Raw genomic sequence first — 18,441 nt, forward strand, 5'->3', positions numbered from 1 at the left:
CCTGAAAGCATAGCAAACGTAGTGGCTTTATTATCATCTACGTCCATTATAGAATGAGATACGTCCTGATTTCATAGTGAAATAAATGACATCTGCTTTGGATGCAAAGCACGGTACATAGCAGCTTAATTGATTAAATGTGATGAAGCCACGCTGCCTTACTGTAGCTAAAGTGTGCATTTATCTGTAAAGAAGGGGATTTTAGCCCATTTATTTTGGTCTTTTTGTAATGCCAGTCAAATCCGCCACGCTCCCACTTATGGTATAGAGTATGGCACAGTATCATTGTGGCACAGAATTAGCCGATTCCCAGCCCCGAGGCCGTTGCCCCACTTCAGCTGCGAGGTCATTCAGCGGTCAGCGATGGTTGCCGCAGCGAGCGTCAACGCGGGAACAGAAAATCATGTTTATCCGAATCACCTTGTTAGTTATGTTTCCAGTTCAAACTAACCATACAATCTGTCTTTGTTCAAATCAAGTTAAAAAACTTACCTTGGATCTGCTAATGTGATATGCAGCTCATACTCCAAATATGTCCCCACTGTAAGCACCAGTCTAAGATTAAATACAGTGAACATCTGCACACATTAAACCCAGCAAAATAAAGAACCAAGAAAGTTTTAACGATATCATGACAAATTGCACCCATTTTCCCAAAAGAACAAAAACGTTGAAAAGACCATGAAAAACGAGACAGGATAAAAGAAACTCAGACAGACACCACTTCAGGGGGTTTAGACAAAAAGTGCAAGAACGGCAGGCGTTGGTTCTCGTCCAACTCCCAGTTTCTCCACGGTGCGAGGCATTCATCATCATTATCATGGCTATTCAGAGGACCTAATTCTCTTTCAAATCAACTGTCAATTCTCATTTGGCTGCCCTCGACATCTTATAGGCTTTGAATTCTCCCATGAACTGGATCTAGGGCGAGTTATCTGGAAAACAAGTCCCAAACAGAAGCACAGTCTCTGTTATTTGGAACTTATTGGGTTTCCGTGTGTCTTTTCCAAACCAAATGAGCATTTCCTAGAGCTAAAAGAGACTTAATTGTGGTTCCATGACCAATCAAAGTGAACACCGTCCAAACTAGAAGTGCCTCTCTCTGTTCACGACAACCCACACACTGAGATTAGCGTAAAAAAGCTAACGTGGCCTCAAAACAACACGGGTAAGAAACATCTACGCAATAAGGAAATGATTCTACTAAAATAAAGTACAATCTTAAATGTAGTTTCTTGAATTGATCTTCAAAATCTAAACTAAATCCACAAGATTAGGGAGTGAATCTTTCGGCAAAGTCAAGATAGTACCCTAAGCAGGAAGTCAAGAGCGCCTGGATGTTTCCTAATGCGCGTACAGATGTGATGTGGTGCGCTGTGAGTGGGCCAGGGCATGTTCAGAGGTTACATAACCCGCCCTCCATATCTCCCTCACTCAGTGAGTCTATGTTGAGTACAGCGTAAAGGAGGAGGCACAGATGGTGTGCACATCCACATCATCCCTGTGCCAGGCGGGGCAGGGCGGGTGTCAAAGGCTAAAAGTGATCGAGGGAGTGGGAGCCAATGGGAACCTGATGCTGAGGATGAATAAGAAGGGATAAATATAGATGGAAGACTGAAACACAAACACACACATATAGGTAGATGTTTCATCCAGCCTAATGTTTTGGTGCGGTTTGGCCAGTAATTGCTAGATAGATTGAGCTTCCAGAGGGATCAGCCTACGCAGAGGATGGGATTAAGTTAACGAGGTGATGCATCTGCTCCGTGATTGTTTGTAAATGTCTAACTCGTCATTTCAAAGAGGATCACACAGCCACAACAGTCAGATGCTGTGGCTGGTAAATCTATAGATAATCTGTGGGGTGGAAACGATAAAACAAGGACTAAACACGAGAAACTGAGCTTTAATCCTTCAGATGAAACAGTTTGGTTTCTTTACTCCAGGGCTACGCTAACTTACTGCAACAAAAAAAAAAAGGTTTTGTTGTTTTGAGTCACTACATGTTTTCATAAATCACCTGTCTGTCAACATGCGGCCAGAAACCATTTTTTAGACAGTTTAATAATGCACGGTTCTCCTGGCTCCCATAGATAAAGTATTTCAACTTAATTTCTGCTTAATGTTTTGGTAATACACTCACAGTGCCTGGAGCTACAGAAGCCACATTAAAGTAGGCTAGCACTTTGATATTACCAACTCTCAGCACATATAGTTAGCTGTAGTGATAGCTATATAGGCTACTGATGTCTATGGGGCAGGCAGTGCTGCAGACACACTAATCAACATGTGAGGAAGACTAATTCTATCACTAACCCCTGTCCTGATCTGGCAACACATACATCCAGATAGAAATATCGTCTGTGGGCTTCAATCTGTGAAGATGTGTGTTTGTGTGTCTGCGGATGTGTGTCACATTTCATTTCTGTATCCACAACAATGTGAATCATAACAGAGGAAAGCCAAAGGACTCAGGAATGGTAAGAGACGGAAACAAAATGAGAGGAAAACTGACAGAAATGAAAGGAGAGAAATCGTCACATTTTTTAAAATAAATTAAAGGTATGCAATTTTCATTCAAGTGTTGTTATTTTTATTTTTTGGGGGGGATTAACAATAACGCATATTTTTTTAACTGGCACCCAATGTGTCGTTATGTGCTTAGCTTATTACTATTTAGGTCAAAAATATAAAAATTCTCCTCTCAATATGGGATTTATGAATTGCTTTGTTTAGGTGTAATCTTGTTTCATTAAGACCAGTTCCTATATTTGTTCCAAATCCATAGCTTTTCTTAAAATGCACTCATAAATTCATTAAATCCCTCACTAAAATAACTTTCATTCATCAGAAGTATACAAGTTAGGCTCAATATAAGGTTTACAATCCATTAACACTTTAGTCTATAGAATATCACAAAATTGTGAAAAACTGTCCCTTCAAATATATATGAATGAGTTCTTCTTAGAATAAGATAAATCGCAATGTTTGAGTTGGCACTATATAAGGTGCTTATAGTCAGTGCATTACTACAGTAAATGGCGGTTGGCCTCCCTCCAGTTTGGAGACAGAGCAGGCTTACCGTATAGAAGCTAAGCAATGTACTGCTGAGGCAGCAGCAAAACATATTTTAACCACCGAAAAATAGAACGACCTGAACAAATCAATATCAGTTTGTGTACTAATTGTATATCAAACATTTTTTTTACCGCTAATTAAACCTTGCCGACGAACACCCCTTTGTTTATTTTCGGGAACTGAAATTGTTATGTATGCTCTCTTTAAAGCCCCAAACGACGTTGACAAAAACGGTAATTTTTCCTTGCAGAGCACGAGAGTCTGATTGTGTGAGTTGGTGTTTAGGTCTGCCTCTCTTTTAGCCTTTCTGGCCCTGTATGATGCAAAGCTATGTACTGCTTTGCATCCGCACCCGTACTCCTGTCTGTCTCTCTAAACTGGTGGAATACTGACCAACATCTACTATATGTAATACTGGGACTATGGACAAGAACATCATCAACCCCACTTCAAACTATCCCTTAAAATGATGTGAAAATAGAGAAAGGCAGAAAAGTTCAGCGGAAGACAGTGGAAGGAAATAGACAACAAAGCAGAAGGCCACAGCGCAAAAAGCAATGCGCAATTTTCCTTAAAGTTGCCCAAAGTTTTTTTTTGTTTATAACTCCTTAATAACTGAAATACTCATTAATATCTACCTTCTACCTCAAATATAACATTGCGTTTAAAAAATTAAAAAATGTATAAAATGAGATGGCTCAAGCAAAAGGCAGTTTGAGACAGGAAATTACAAATGTATGTCCGAAATACACAGGTTTAAATACGAATAGTAAGATGGAAAAAAGTGCCGCTTTTTGTAATTTTTTTGTTAATCACCTCTGCTGAAAACAGCATCCATGGCCACTATATCTAGCAAGATGTTTACTTTCTTCCTTCATTTATTTCCTTCATTTATAATAAGTCGATTTTTTTGTTTGGCCTTTTGTTATATGGCTTAAATAAATGATACTTCTCTCCCTGTCCGCAGCAGTACATTGTTTAGCTTCCGTGCGAGTACTCATGTCCTCTTCTCGAAACTAGGGGCGCGTCGACAGCCGTACACAGTACATTATACACTAACTATGGAAATTACCTATATGGAACCCAATTTCAAAAACAACCAGACTATCCATTTAAAGGTTTAATGTATTCCAGATATTTCACTCTCACGGAATAGGTGTAGCAGATTTGCAGTTTCAGTGAGTCCCGCTGCGGGTTAAAGGGTTTATTATGGTCTAAATGTAAAAACGTATATCCCTGACAGTGCAGAGAAATCACCGATGCATTATTTTCTGTGGAAATAAAATGATCAGTTTTGATCGTCAGCACATAATATCAGCAAATACCTGAGTTCTTGCTCACAATCTCATTTTTTAGACACACAAACCAGTGCTTAGATGGTAAAAACTGTAATTATTCTACTCCATAGTATTTAATGTCACTTGTTGTTATATCTTGTTAGCACGTGTTTTTTTTATGCCGGAAGAATATTTTAACAATTTTGCCTATTTCACAATTGTATGTTTTTTACTTTTAAGTAAGGAATATCGTATGTTGCATTATTGGAGGAGCTTGAGAATCAAGATCTTCATTGCCAAAATGACGCTGTATCTACTTGTGCATATGACAAATAAAGCCGTTGACACATTTGAAATATGCATTGCTTTTTTATATTTTCCACAAAGCGGTGTACTGTACCTCCATGGCGAGGGCGGCAGTCTGCTGGTCGTAATGGTTCAGGATGTTGGGCATGTAGGTGGCGTTGTATGGCAGCCCTTGGCACATGCGCAGGGTTATGGGCTCACAAGTGAAGTGGCTATGGCTCTCCCCCGCCGCGTCCATGGGGATGGCGACGCACACCGTCAACATGGACACCGACAGCACCCACAGGAGATCCATGACCGGTCCGTACAGAAGTAGCTTGTTAAGAAGAAGGGTTGAGCCCTGTCAGCATCTGTTTCATTCACCGGGAAAGGGAAATCACAAGGCTAAAGGTGAGTCGAGGACTGTCTGGTAGTCTCTTCCTCCTCTTCAGCTCACAGAAAAACCCTCTGGGTTGGGCAGCGTAATCCATGACTGAAGATAGCTACATCCATCACCCTGGGGATCTGTGTCACAGGAGCTCCATAGCCTGGGAGATGCTGTGGTCCTTTAAGATGCCGCGCTGTGAATGACCGCTCGCACTCCTCTCTCTCCTGCCTCGACGGGAAAATAAAGATGACGAGCACAGTTGGAGATGATGTTCAGCGTAGGATCTGAAAAATTAAAGCACAACATTTTAAGTGTATGTTTGCTAACAAGTCACGAGTAGTAGATTACTCAACATAGCTATTATGTTTTAAACCAAAAACAGGCTTTATCAATTAGACCTTTAAAAGACTACAAAAGAACAACACACAAAAGGCTGTTTCAAGAGACTTGGTAATTGCATTTCACTGTGGTGGGTGGTTATGTAGATGACTGATAATAACATTTGCAGAGTTAATTAACAGTAATATATCATGCTAGGGATTAATAACATCAGCAAAGCATTTGCATACAGGACACTACATCACTCCTACTGTATGTTCAAACATTTCCAGGTTGTGTGTGGTAGTTTAGTTAGGTGACTTATCATGATTTATGGTATGTTGTTATTACTGGTATTAGTGTAATTTAGATGGAGCGACTTTACTTTTGCTACACTACAGAAAAAGTATTATTTTTGTCATTAATTAAAGCACATTTCCATAGCGGAAATACATTTACAGCTTCATTTACATGACAGTACACACCCATAACAACCCAATACATTTCCACTCACTGACATTCAAAAAAATATATTATACACCTGAGTCTAATTATAACAAATATCAAACAAGTGCCGCTTTTTTTAAAGGTTAATTATTTGAAATACCGCAATATTAGTGCGCCCATTAGCGTACCTGTGCTTCATTATTAACTGGCGCTCCGAGAGCTCCGAGCAGGGAATTCATAAATGAATTGCGCCTCATAAATGTGAGCGTAGCTAGCTACTACTAACGTCACCAAGAGGCTTTTCACGGTATATCCTAGCCACTGCCCTCTGTACCTGCCTCCCTGCTTTAAAATGGTTGAATAAAACAGAATGTCAAGCGGCGCAGCGGAGACAAAAGATGACGGTTAGTTATCCTGCATGATAGTAACAGGGGCATATGTAGCCAGTGTACCGGTGTTATAATTCAGCGCACCGAGTCGGGCGGAGACGGAGGTGGCTGTCCATGAGAAACACTCCGGTAATAAATGTTAGCTAAAGTGAGTAAATTAAAGGCAACTTTACCTGAATGTTGTGCCGAAATATCATGTGTAGCGACGGGGTCTCCGCCACTCCTCGAGTTGCTAACAATGAGTGAATGTCCCCCTAGCAGCACCCTCCTCCCGTCTCCTCCTGTCCTCCTCCTCTGTCCGCCTCCCCCCTCCACTTCGCTTCTGTCCCCCTCTCAGCCCAGCGTCAAGCCAGCTATGTTTTCAAAATGGCTTCCAGTCAAAAGTCTACAAAATAAAAGCCTCATCAATAAACGAAAGACCCAGCACAGAATATATTTGTGTCAGTAAATTAAACACAGTATGGTAGTGTTCATTTAATGTCACCCTTCAATGGATGTTAAGAGATTTCACCATTTGTTTTATTGAGTAGTCTTATGTTGCATTGTTGGAGGAGCACGGGAGTCGGGACCTATGGTCGGGACATATGATTTTCATTGCCATTTCTACAGTGTAGTTTATGTGCATATGACATTAAAACCTTTTAATCTTGAATCTTGAAAAATATTATAACCAACAATTGTAATAATGTTAATTCCTTTCTAATCAAAATTAATGAAAAGCAGCTGTGTAAAGTAGTTAGGTGGATTAAGTAGCATAGCCTACTGTACTTAAAATTAAAGCAGTTCCAGAGAAGAAAAGTATTACCACCATAAAATAGTAAAAAAAAAAAGTCGGCCACTGATTCAATGTGTAACATAACATAGGCTACCACTTTTAGTTAGTGTGAGGGGTAATTTTAGCAGATGGATTTAAATCGGAATGACAATTATTTGTTAAACATTTAAAACCATGTACATGCAATACATAACTGATTCATTATTATTATTATTATTTTGAAGATCCTCCGTGTGGTTTCCGGTCTTGCTCAGGGTGTGCCTGTTTAACTTGATACTGCTCTCCCTCTTTCTTCACAGCAGGTTTTCTGTCCTCGTTGCGCGCGGCCGCCCATCCGAGGACGAGCAGCCTTTTGAATGAAAAACTTCTCAGACTGGTGGCACTCAGTGTTTGTCTGCAGAAAAAACTAAAATGTTTTATCAGCAGGCCCACAGCAGCAATTCTAACGTCATACACCAGGCCGCATTGTTGCCTTGAAAACAGAGCCAACGCCTACTTCATTCACAAGTCAATTTATTAAGCTTAAAACGAAGTTATCAATCAATCAATGTTTATTTATATAGCCCAAGGTCACAAATGTTACATTTGTCTCAGTGGACTTCACAGTTTGTACTGAATATCAGTATGGCCATACGACACCCTCTGTCCTTAGACCCTCACATCGTACAAGGAAAAACTTCCGGAGAAAACCCCCAGTTTAAAGGGGGAAATGGGAGAAACCTCAGGGAGAGCAACAGAGGAGGGATCCCTCTCCCAGGACGGACAGACGTGCAATAGATGCCGTGTATAAATTATCTTGTTATACTACTGCTTTATTTACTAGTGTTGAAAAATGAGGCTGTTGCTTTACTTTTGAAGGAGAAATACAAAAAAAACCTCCATTACAAGTGAAAGTGCTGATTTAAAAATGTCACTACAGTACTTATTTTAGGATATGAAACTTGAAAATATGCATATCGTGTATTTTTTTTTTTTTAATATGTAAAAAATTGAATGATTAATAAATGTAGCAGAGCAAAAAGTAAATATATACCTCTGTAATGGCATAATAGCGTAATAGCAGTATAAATAAGTATTCTGTTAAACTCAAGTGAAGTACAAGTATGCGAAATATAGTAGGCTACTTAAAGGGGACCTATCATGCAAAATGCCGTTTTGTACGTCTTTTATACACAGTGCTTGAATTGAGCCGGTACTCACCGGTACGCAGTACTGATTTTTACCCATGTGGTACCGGCACTTCTTACTCATTAAAATGCCGGTACTCAGCCGTATCCATATATCTCTTCATTTTTCTCTCAAATTGCACCAGATTGATGAATCTAACTTCAATATTTTAAAAAAAATGTTCCCGGGGGAGCATGCCCCCGGACCCCCCTAGACTAGAGGGTGTCAGGTCCACTCCCCACTTATAAAAATAGCACTTTACCACTGCACCCCCTCTAATCTCAGATGCACCCTGAGTCATTTTGTTTAAGTACAGTGAGCCTTTCTAAAATATACAGTAAAGAGATAAACCCACCAGCATTATAGGATATACTATGACTTTGTGCCAAATACTTGTTGCTGATTTAGAGTACTGGCACCTTTTTTATTCCAATTCAAGCACTGTTTATACATGAATATGTGTCCCCGGTGTGTCAGGGAACTCACCAAGTGTCAGAAAACAAAACCCTCTCTCTTTTCCCCCATACCCAAATCTCTAAAAACGGGGCTGCAACGGAGCTGATTATTATTTGAATGTTTCTGACGTCAGAAAAGGGGTGCTCCGCCTATATGGGCAACTCTCCACCTATCAGGGGAATGAGAGACCGCTCGAAAGCGCTGAAGACACTGTAATACATATGCGAGGCCTGTAACTGGTGCTGTAGTCTGCCACAAAAGCAGAATCAGCCCTTGCAAAAACAGGGCTGGAAAAGAGCAAATAGCTAAATGAGGCATGGCTAAAACGCATGATCTGTTTGGTATTTTGAAAAAGAAAACTTCACAGACATGTATGGCCCTACAATATATGTTTCAAATAGAGCATGATAGGTCCACTTTAAGTATTTAGTCTGGATCTTTGAAGTTACATTACACCACTACTACTACTTTTTACACTAATGTTACTACTGCTACTGATAATGTCATAAGTACAATTCCAACACCTATTCATTAGTGTTGTGTAAAACACAATATATTTGATCAATTAATAGGTCAGTTACTGTAGATTACATTCCTTTAAAATGCTCCTTTCAATTTAGCATAGTGTTTTACACAAGATATCAACTTTGCATTGGAGAAATATACATTTCCAGGGAAAAAATACACATATATATATATATATTATACACTGTACATAAGAACTGTGTCAGAAAACATGATCTCCAGAAGCGGAAGGTTGCAGTATCAGAGTATCAGGGGCAGATGGTCTTTGCAGCAGTTGCAGTGTCAGGCTTTCTGCAGCTTCTACTATTTGTCATCATTAAAGTCACTGTCGCCTGCACACTCCACTCTGCACTGTGGTTTGCTTTGCAGCACCCCCCTCTGTGTGTGACAGGCTCTGCCACTCACTGTTACTATGGGAACGAGTAAACTGAGCACAGGAAAGTGGGAAATAAAAGAGAAGAAGAAGAGTTTGGTGTACAGACACAAAGGCTATCGGGAGAAAACAGAGAGAGAGAGGGAATGCTTCTCCTTCCGTCAGCAGAGGAGAACTGATGGTGAGTAAAATACTAGAGGAGTGTATGTATACTATGAAAACACTGCATGGTGTTTGTGTGTGTAAGGCTTGACCTTTGTCCTTTTAACTTCTTCTAACTGTGGACTGCTTTTCCTCACTCTTATAGAATTAAAGTTGTATATTATTTTTGTATTAGTTTTGCCAGGTTACATAATAACAAAGATGGGGAAACAAGACATAATACAAAGATGTATTTGGCCTTATGTGTACACATGTATTCATTGATTGACTATAAAATACTTTATTAATTATACTTAGCAGTAGCATATATAACGATAAAAGGAGGGGACCCAGACTTATTTTCCTAACTCTTGTTCTTAGAAGATATGGAATTAAAGATGGAGGTATTTGTGTATTTGGTATCAGTGTATAACATAATAACAAAAAAGGGGAGAGAGGATATAAACATCTACTCTGGGCAAACATCATTATACACGATATATTTACAAATGTATTCATTGATTTATTATATAAGACTTTAATAGTTATACCATAGTAGTAGCTCATAATGAAAAACGGAGGGGACCAAGACAGATTCCTTGTGCAACTCCAATGTCGTATTTGTTGGACAGGTGGTCTACCGGAACATAAAATCGTCTTTCTGCAGGCTGGATTTGTGTCAGTTAGACTTCTTGAACTATTGCTGTAGTGCTGATTATCCTCTTGTCTTTTTTTATAAATCTCCACATGTATTCATTGATTTATCATATATACTGTAAGACTTTACTCACACTCACTGTTCCTTTTGAGTGAGATAAAAGCTGGTATGTTATGTAACTTCTCATTTTTTAAGAAGGCTAAACACAAGCCTTAAAGTGTCCAGATGATGTTAAATGGCATGCACAAAAAAACACACAACAAAAACATGTTGATAAACTTTTGTTCTGTGTATTTTAGTGCATCACCTTCACCAAGCTGTTACTCGATGATGCCGCTTGCACAGAGTTCATCTTCCAGCTGTGCCAAGATGCAAACCAAACTGAGCTCCTGGACTCCTCTGAACCACACTCTCTCCAACAGCAAGGTCACATCCACTCTGAAACATCACATAAAAACATATTAGTCAGATCTATTCTGTGAATGGTAGACAAGGTAGTGTCAATAAAAAAGCCAAGACAATACAAATTAACACAATCTAAAAAAGAATCAGATGGGTATTAAAAAAAATTAAAGTTTACAGAGCAATAATTTATTGGAGAATATATCACCATGACCCTATGTCAAGTTTAGCCCTTTTTTTTGGAAATTGCACTCACGGTCATAAGTGTTATTTGTGTATCAAGTATTATCTAATCATCATCTAATAACCACAATCTGTCTACATTTTTCTCTTCTTTCTCAGGTGTTTGAAGAAAGGCGGAAACTTCTATCAAAGTGGGTGAGTTCATGTGAGGATGATGATGATGATGATGATGATGATGATGATGATGATGATGATGATGATGATGATGATGATGATGATGATGATGATGATGACGACGATGATGAAGAAGTTGGTGGTTCTTCACTGCTGAGTGAACTCAGTGTGAGCTCTGGTAGTCGTGAGAACCTCTCCATTGTGCTGGTGGATGCCTGTGGAGCCTCCTGTGACCCCCCTCCCCCCCCCCCTCCCCCTCCTGTGTCAGTGTGACAGGTGGAGTGACAGCCAGAGGAGGGCGGTGCTGCAGGACTTGGTGCTCAGCTGTTCGGTGGAGCAGCTCCTCTTCCTCAGCCTCAGTGTGAGCAGACGGCTCCCCCTGCAGGCGGCTGACTTCACCTGCCCGCTGCCCCGGGCCCTCTGTCTCTACCTCTTCTCCTTCCTGGACCCCCGCAGCCTGAGCCGCTGCGCACAGGTATACACACCATACAGTAACACACACCCTTACACACTCTGCGGATGCAGGCTGGGGGGAAGAAGCATTCATTTACTTCTAATCTATTACTATATCTGTTGACACCCGTCTTCATCAACATGTTTTCGGTTCTATGTTTTTTAATATTCTTCAATTAAATTTTGTTGGAATAATTTCAAATGATGTAACAAGTTGAAGTGGTGAAAGTTAGGTCTCCTTGCTTATTCAGTAAAAACAAGAACACAAATACTCTTTTACTTGGGATACAAAGTACAGTAAATACAGAAATAGTTTCAACATAATACTTCAATGTGTTTATTTTGCAGTAACTCATTTCTATATCACTGGGTTATAGTTATTGACACAAGCATTCCTTTTGCAGATGTTAGTGGTGCTAATGTTAATGACTTTATATACTGCTGTGCTGAGTAGCTTCAACTAGTGTATATCAATACACAAATAAATAATACATCCTTATTTATGAGCTGATTTTCAGCTATAATATTCTGAATCTACAACATTTTATTCGAATTCATTTGTATTCTGTTTTATGCTGAGCAGCCTGTGAATTATTTTTCCTGGGAATCAATTCAGATGTATCTTAATCCTTAATATTGTATCATCATTCATTTGTTGATGATGTTTTGTACTATGAATCTGAATCCGCAAAGTAAATGAAGCTTAAAATAAATCAAGTGCAGTAAAAAGTACAAAATGTAAGTACAAAATTGATGCAGTAGAAGTTTATACCTTGATAGGCCCTATTGCAATTTAGCAAAAATAATTGATGTACAGTATACACTACTGTATGTAGGATGGTTATGATGGATCACTCAACTACCGATCTAGCTCTAAGACCCCATTTAGACGCAAACGCATACGAAATGCAAACTAACCGAATACGATATCAAAAAAGTCTTCCGTTCACACGAGACCGCTCGGGAGCGCTGGAGACGCTGTAGTACATATGCCGGGCCTGTAAGTGGCGCTGTACTTTCACCACAAAATACACCAAAAGCAGCGAAGAAGACCCCCCTCCCCTGAACATGGTTGCCATAGTTGCCCTTCTGTTTATGCCCCGCGGTGGATTTATCAATGTAGTTTATGTAATTCTCCATTTCCACTTGTTGCTGATGGTTGTGGTACAGGAGCTGTAGATTTTGCACTAATATCTGTAGCATGGTCGAGCTGTAGATTTTGCACTAACATCTGTAGCATGGTCAGCAGCAGTAGCACTAGCTACTGACAGTAGGCTTGTTTGAGACAAGCGAGACCTGCGCAGACCTGTGCAATATCGATCAACGTCTTGCTAGTGCATTGCATGATTGTTAGTCATTTTGTCCGACTTGCTCTGGAGGCTCGCCTACATGAGACGTTGAAATCTCGCGGGACAAAGACGCCCGCAGCCTTGAGAGCGAGGCGCGTCGAGGCGGCGCAGTTCTATTTCGTATATGGCTTCGCCCTCTAAGGCTATCGCTATTGGGTAATCCCCCTGCGCACCCGCGCAGCACTGAAACACTTGTAGTCCACGCCCACCCGCAAGGTGGGCCCCGCCCTCGGGCCTCCTTCCGGCATAAATAGGAAGGAGGCCCGGCAATCTGCTCCCTCTTTTCTTCAGCAAACCTTGGCAGTTACTGAAGCACAGAACCATTAAACATGAGCAACAACTGCGTCCGAAATTGTCCCTCATGTGGCTCAGGATATATCATGAGCTATGACCAGCACGCAATGTGCGAATCCTGCCTGGGGCCAGAGCACGCGGACGCGGCTCTCAGCTACAGATGTAGCACTGAATTTCAGACTCCAGCTTATAGCTTCCTGCCTACGACCTGCCAAAGACCAGTATAGAGGAATGTTAAGCCCTCCCACTATTTTCCAAGAGGGCGTTGCCAGATTTTCAATTTCAGGTTTTAACCAGGAGATGGCGCTTCATTCACAAATACAGAAAGACAAGTTTCATGGACTTTCAGTTGTGTTTTGAAGAGCATTTGAACACATCAATATTTTAGATCAACTAAAGTATATCTAATCTTGTAATTCAATAATATATAGTCTTTATATATTAAATAATCATAATTATAATGTAAATGTTTACATTACACTTCTTTATTTGTTATGCTCATACTTTAACCTTTACAATCGTTTGCTGTAATATGCAGTATATTTTTGTGTTTGCTTCCTCCTGCTCCCTTTCGGACACATACTGTATGATTTATTATTATTATTAATATGAAGATATTATTAAGATAAGATAAGATGTTACTTTATTGATTGAACATTTTAGTTTAGAATGTGCTGTCCCACGGTAATTCAGAAGGCTCACAGGTCACATTCCGACCATTATTTAAAACAATAGGTGCTTTCACACCGTCTACAGTTTGATTTGTATAGAGGGAGCTCTGTCAGTTTTCGAATTACCCATTTGCTTTCGGGGAGCCCTATTTTTCAGAGCACATCCTGCTACTAAATATGTCACACGCACGCTCTCTTGACTGGCGCAGCAGCGCGGATGCGATCAATTGCTATAAAAACACTCTTCTACTAATACACACGGTGTCACTATGCCGGCGGATGTGGCCGTTGTTGAAGCCTCTTCAGGCTCCGTATCGGCAGGCCTCTCCCTCGGTGTGGAGCTGTCAAACTCGACCCTAACGCCGCTTACAGCCGGCCAACTAAAAGTTGTTTTCCGTTCACGTTGTCATTTTTAGACTCCTTCGCTTTGCTTGTGAATCCAAAAGCTGTGACGGCTTGGCTGTTTTCGTTTTGCCATATTTTTTTATTACACAGCCAGAGTTAAAAAAAATATCAATATGAACATTTCCAATACCGCGCCGGCATCACCGCCATAACCATAGCAACGTAAGTAAGAATGCAACGCCGCCACATACAGATGGCAACACCCAGACATATTCACAAATATAAAACAAATATTCAGAAACTGTAATGAACAATAACTATTATTTATTTCAAGAACTGTTATTTACAGAAACTCAACATTTCTAATCTGTGTGACACAAATATGCACGATTGTTTTGGGCTCCCCCTATTTATCTCAAAGTCAGCCATCAAGGGAGCTCCCTCCCTCTTCGGGGGAGCCAAGCTCCCCCTAGCTCCCCCCCATTTCGAACAGTGTCTGTGGCTGAATGGCCAGCGATTAGGTGCGGCGCATTTGTCATAGGTGATCAGAGCTAACTGCCTGCCGTCAGATTTCATTTCAAAATCAGATCTGATTTTAAGACTATTTCTGCGCTCATAAAGAATGATAAGAATAAGAATAATGCGTATTGAACTGGTTTCATTAATTAGTGAGTTTATTTAATACTAGAACCGCCAATCGGGTCAATTTGTGTGATGTGTGTTGTGTGTGTGCAATGTAACTTTTTTTCAATAAAATATTAAAGTCTCCCAGTCCCTGACTTTTCCTGAAAGTGTGTTATGTAGCACCCTATGTTGTTAAAAATTGCATTCTAATAGCGGGATTTGACGGGTTTAGGTAGGCCTATACAAAAACCTCTGGCGGTTCTAGTGTTAAGGTAATTAGGTACAGTAGAAGCCCTTTTTTTTATCATTAACGAATTTAGCAGTTGAACATAAAAGTCAACTAACTGAGGGTCACTTGCAATGACAGTGTTGTGTCTAACTGTAAGCTTGTCACTCAGAGTAACCTACCGTTAATTTAGCTGCTGGAGAAGAAAGATCAAGGGGGGAGTGGGGGAGAGAGCTGTGGTTGATGGGCCATTAGTTGTGTAAATACACAGCTGAGAGCTACCGTTTCATTCAGATTGTTTAAAAAACAGTAACAACGGACTATTTTTCTGAGCGGATGCATGTCAATTTAAATCAATACATACAACTATTTTTTAAATCAATACAACTATTTTTTAAATCAATAAAAACATTTTCTAAATCCATAAAAGCATTTCAATTAATATTGGGAGTCATGTCGTTACTTTGTTGAGAATTTGGCCGTGTAATAAGCGGGATAATTTGCAGCGACTTGTTCCTTATGGGGAAAATAACACCCGTCATGTGTGTGTAGAGGTGTGTGTGGTTAAAACGCTTTCATGAAGTGAAGGAATTTCCTTCTATAAAACAGCTGTGGTCAGCAGTGAGTGTCACGGACATGAATTCATAGATCAAGGCAGACTGGTGCACACACTCTCCTGTCCTGCCAGGCGACACGCCCGTTCTAAGCCGTGTCACTCACTCCTCACATCCCAAGCATCCCCACAAGTGTATTATGTTGTTACATCGTTTCAGATGTTATGTTTCAGTTGTGCTCTGTCTATGTTCAGTGATGCAAACTTGTCACCTTTCGGCGAAATTCGCCGTTTTGAATCCAAAAATAAGTCGTTTGTGTGATTCATGTAGATCTGCAATACAAATATTTTTGGGGTATGGGGGGGCTGGGACCCGGAGTAATCTGCGGCCGTGAGCTGTTATGTGCCATCATGACACGCATGGTGTTCTTTTTTTATATATTATATAATGAAGTACGAGCTGTGTGCTCGAGTCTTCCTGCCTGTCGGCTCTGCTCATGGATGTATAATAAGGCTCTTCTGCTCCGAGATGATGGTCTAGCTTCAGCAGCTACATTACCTACGGGTGCGTTCGTTAATATTGACTGTGCGTCCGGAGTCACTGTGGCACAGACTGGACCGCTGGTGAACAGCTGTTAGAACGGGCCGTTCAGGTGTTCAGAGCAGAGCTCCCTGTCGGAGCGGCAGAGCGTGATGTGAACTGAAACATTTTTCTGTGGCAATATTATTTAAGGAATCGTTGAGCTAGCTAGCTAGCATATATTGTCACTATCTGCTAACGTTAGCTTTAGCCTTCTATTTCTAATAGATTTTTTCATAGGCTATAAACAGAGGTGGGATAAGTATATATATATATATTGTACTTGAGTAGAAGTACTCAGATCTTGTACTTGAGTAAAAGTAGAAGTACTCAGATCTTGTACTTGAGTAAAAGTAGAAGCACACAGATCTTGTACTAGAGTAAAAGTAGAAGTACTCAGATCTTGTACTTGAGTAAAAGTAATAGTCCCAGAGTGTAGGAATACTCTGTTACAGTAAAAGTCCTGCATTCAAAATGTTCCTCAAGTAAAAGTAGAAAAGTATTATCATCAAAATATAGTGAAAGTAGCGACAGTAAAAGTAGTCATTGTGCAGATTGGTCCATTTCAGAATAATAGATATGATATGTTTATAATGATTGATCATGAAAGTGTTCTCAAAGCTGCTAAAGGTGCAGCTTGTTTGAATGACTTTGTATACTGCAGGGTAGCTTGTGGATTTACTCCAGGTGGAACTAAAGTCGGAATTAACACTTGATTATATTTCACATCATTCATCCACATCTGTGAAGTAACTAAAGGGATTACATACATGGAGTGGAGGAAAAGTACAGCATGTACCTCTGAACTGTAGTGGAGTAGAAGAACAAAGTAGCAAAACATTGAAATACTTACATAAAGTACAAGTATCTCAAAATTGTGCCCAAGTATATTACTTGTTGAGTTTATGAACTTCGTTACTTTACACCATGTGGCTATAAAGATAAAAAGACTTAAGCCTTGCACAGAGGCATGAAAATACATTTTTAAAATGCTCAACAGTGCTGCCAAAATTATAAACTGACTGCTACACAATTGAAAATAAATGCTTTTATATATTTCTATTAGATGTGACTCTTTGGCGTTTCTGTTATTATTAACACTGCTGCTTTAGTTGTTCTGACTGCTGAAATCCTCTGTTATTCTGTGGGGTGGGGGAGCCGGGGGCTCGGATCCTTGTCACCTTTTTCATACCTGATGAGTTTGCATCCCTGTATGTTAAAAAGCCTCAGTCACCTTAATTCATGTAATAAAAACATCTCAGGTCAGTAACACTCAAAGCTAAATGTGCAATACCATGTTCAGCTATGTTACTATTTATAATGTTATTGTTGTTACATCAGAAGATGTACATATTGAAATGATTTCTTAACTTACAGTAGGTTATTTTTTACAATGTGTGTTGGAAGGATTTATTAAATTACAATGAATATTGTCATTGTTGAAGGCTTTTAGAGAAGGGAGAACTATAAGCCTGAATTACATAACATTTTATACCTAAAAACATAAAAGCCACAATAAATACATCAAAATTATTCTAGTTATTTTTACCTCCCGTATTGCTTTCAACCCACCAGCTTTTATGGTGTTGTTACGTCACTAACTGTAAGCTTGTCACATACAGTCTATGGTCACTCAGAGTAACCTACTATTAATTTAGCTGCTGGAGAAGAAAGATCAGGGGGGGAGGGGGAGGGGAGAGCTGTGGTTGATGGGCCATTAGTTGTGTAAATACACAGCTGAGAGCTGCAGTTTCATTCAGACTGTTTAAAAAACGGTAACAACGGACTATTTTTCTTAGCGGATGCATGTCAATTTAAATCAATACAACTATTTTTTAAATCAATAAAAACATTTTTTAAATCCATAAAAGCATTTAAATTAATATTGGGAGTCATGTCGTTACTTTGTTGAGAATGTGGCCGTGTAATAAGCGGGATAATTTGCAGCGACTTGTTCCTTATGGGGAAAATAACACCCTTCATGCAGATCAGGATCCCTCCGCTACGCTTTGGGATCCAGATCGACCAACGAAAATCCATTAAAATATACATATTTTTGGTGAATTACTGAGTTTAACGTTTTAATGAAGTTGAATACAGTATATTCATATGTGTCAGTGATTTCATGTCAATTCGGCGAACATAAACATAAATGATCGTGGTGAAGATGATGATTAAATTAGGATTAAAAATCGAGAGCCGGGGTGCATTTCCTCCCGTTCGTTTTTTTCGAATAACAAAATTATTTTGTTAAATAACAACATGGTGATGTTTTGTAAATGATTACATGTCTCTTATTTAGCACAGTAG

The 18,441-nt window shown here is 39.7% G+C and overlaps 2 protein-coding genes across 4 annotated transcripts in view; one reads left to right on the forward strand and one right to left on the reverse strand.

Moving 5' to 3' along the window:
- The window catches only part of fzd3a (frizzled class receptor 3a), a 32,781-nt gene extending 26,267 nt beyond the window's left edge, over positions 1-6,514 (reverse strand). The window contains exons 1-2 of the mRNA XM_079644652.1: positions 6,356-6,514; positions 4,756-5,312 (exon numbers count right to left, since the gene is read on the reverse strand). Of these exons, the coding sequence (XP_079500778.1) occupies positions 4,756-4,956 (201 nt within the window). The 5' untranslated portion in view covers positions 4,957-5,312; positions 6,356-6,514. The remainder of the gene's footprint in view (positions 1-4,755; positions 5,313-6,355) is intronic.
- Positions 6,515-8,003: 1,489 nt separating this feature from the next.
- Positions 8,004-18,441, forward strand: part of fbxo16 (F-box protein 16) — a 29,332-nt gene continuing 18,894 nt past the window's right edge. For all 3 annotated transcript variants that reach the window (XM_079644068.1, XM_079644069.1, XM_079644070.1), the window contains exons 1-4: positions 8,004-9,659; positions 10,577-10,703; positions 11,022-11,057; positions 11,305-11,511. In XM_079644068.1, coding sequence (XP_079500194.1) covers positions 10,605-10,703; positions 11,022-11,057; positions 11,305-11,511 — 342 coding nt within the window. In that variant the 5' untranslated portion in view covers positions 8,004-9,659; positions 10,577-10,604. The remainder of the gene's footprint in view (positions 9,660-10,576; positions 10,704-11,021; positions 11,058-11,304; positions 11,512-18,441) is intronic.

The sequence above is a fragment of the Notothenia rossii genome, assembly GCF_949606895.1.
Source record: "Notothenia rossii genome assembly, chromosome: 8".
Classification (NCBI taxonomy): domain Eukaryota; kingdom Metazoa; phylum Chordata; class Actinopteri; order Perciformes; family Nototheniidae; genus Notothenia; species Notothenia rossii.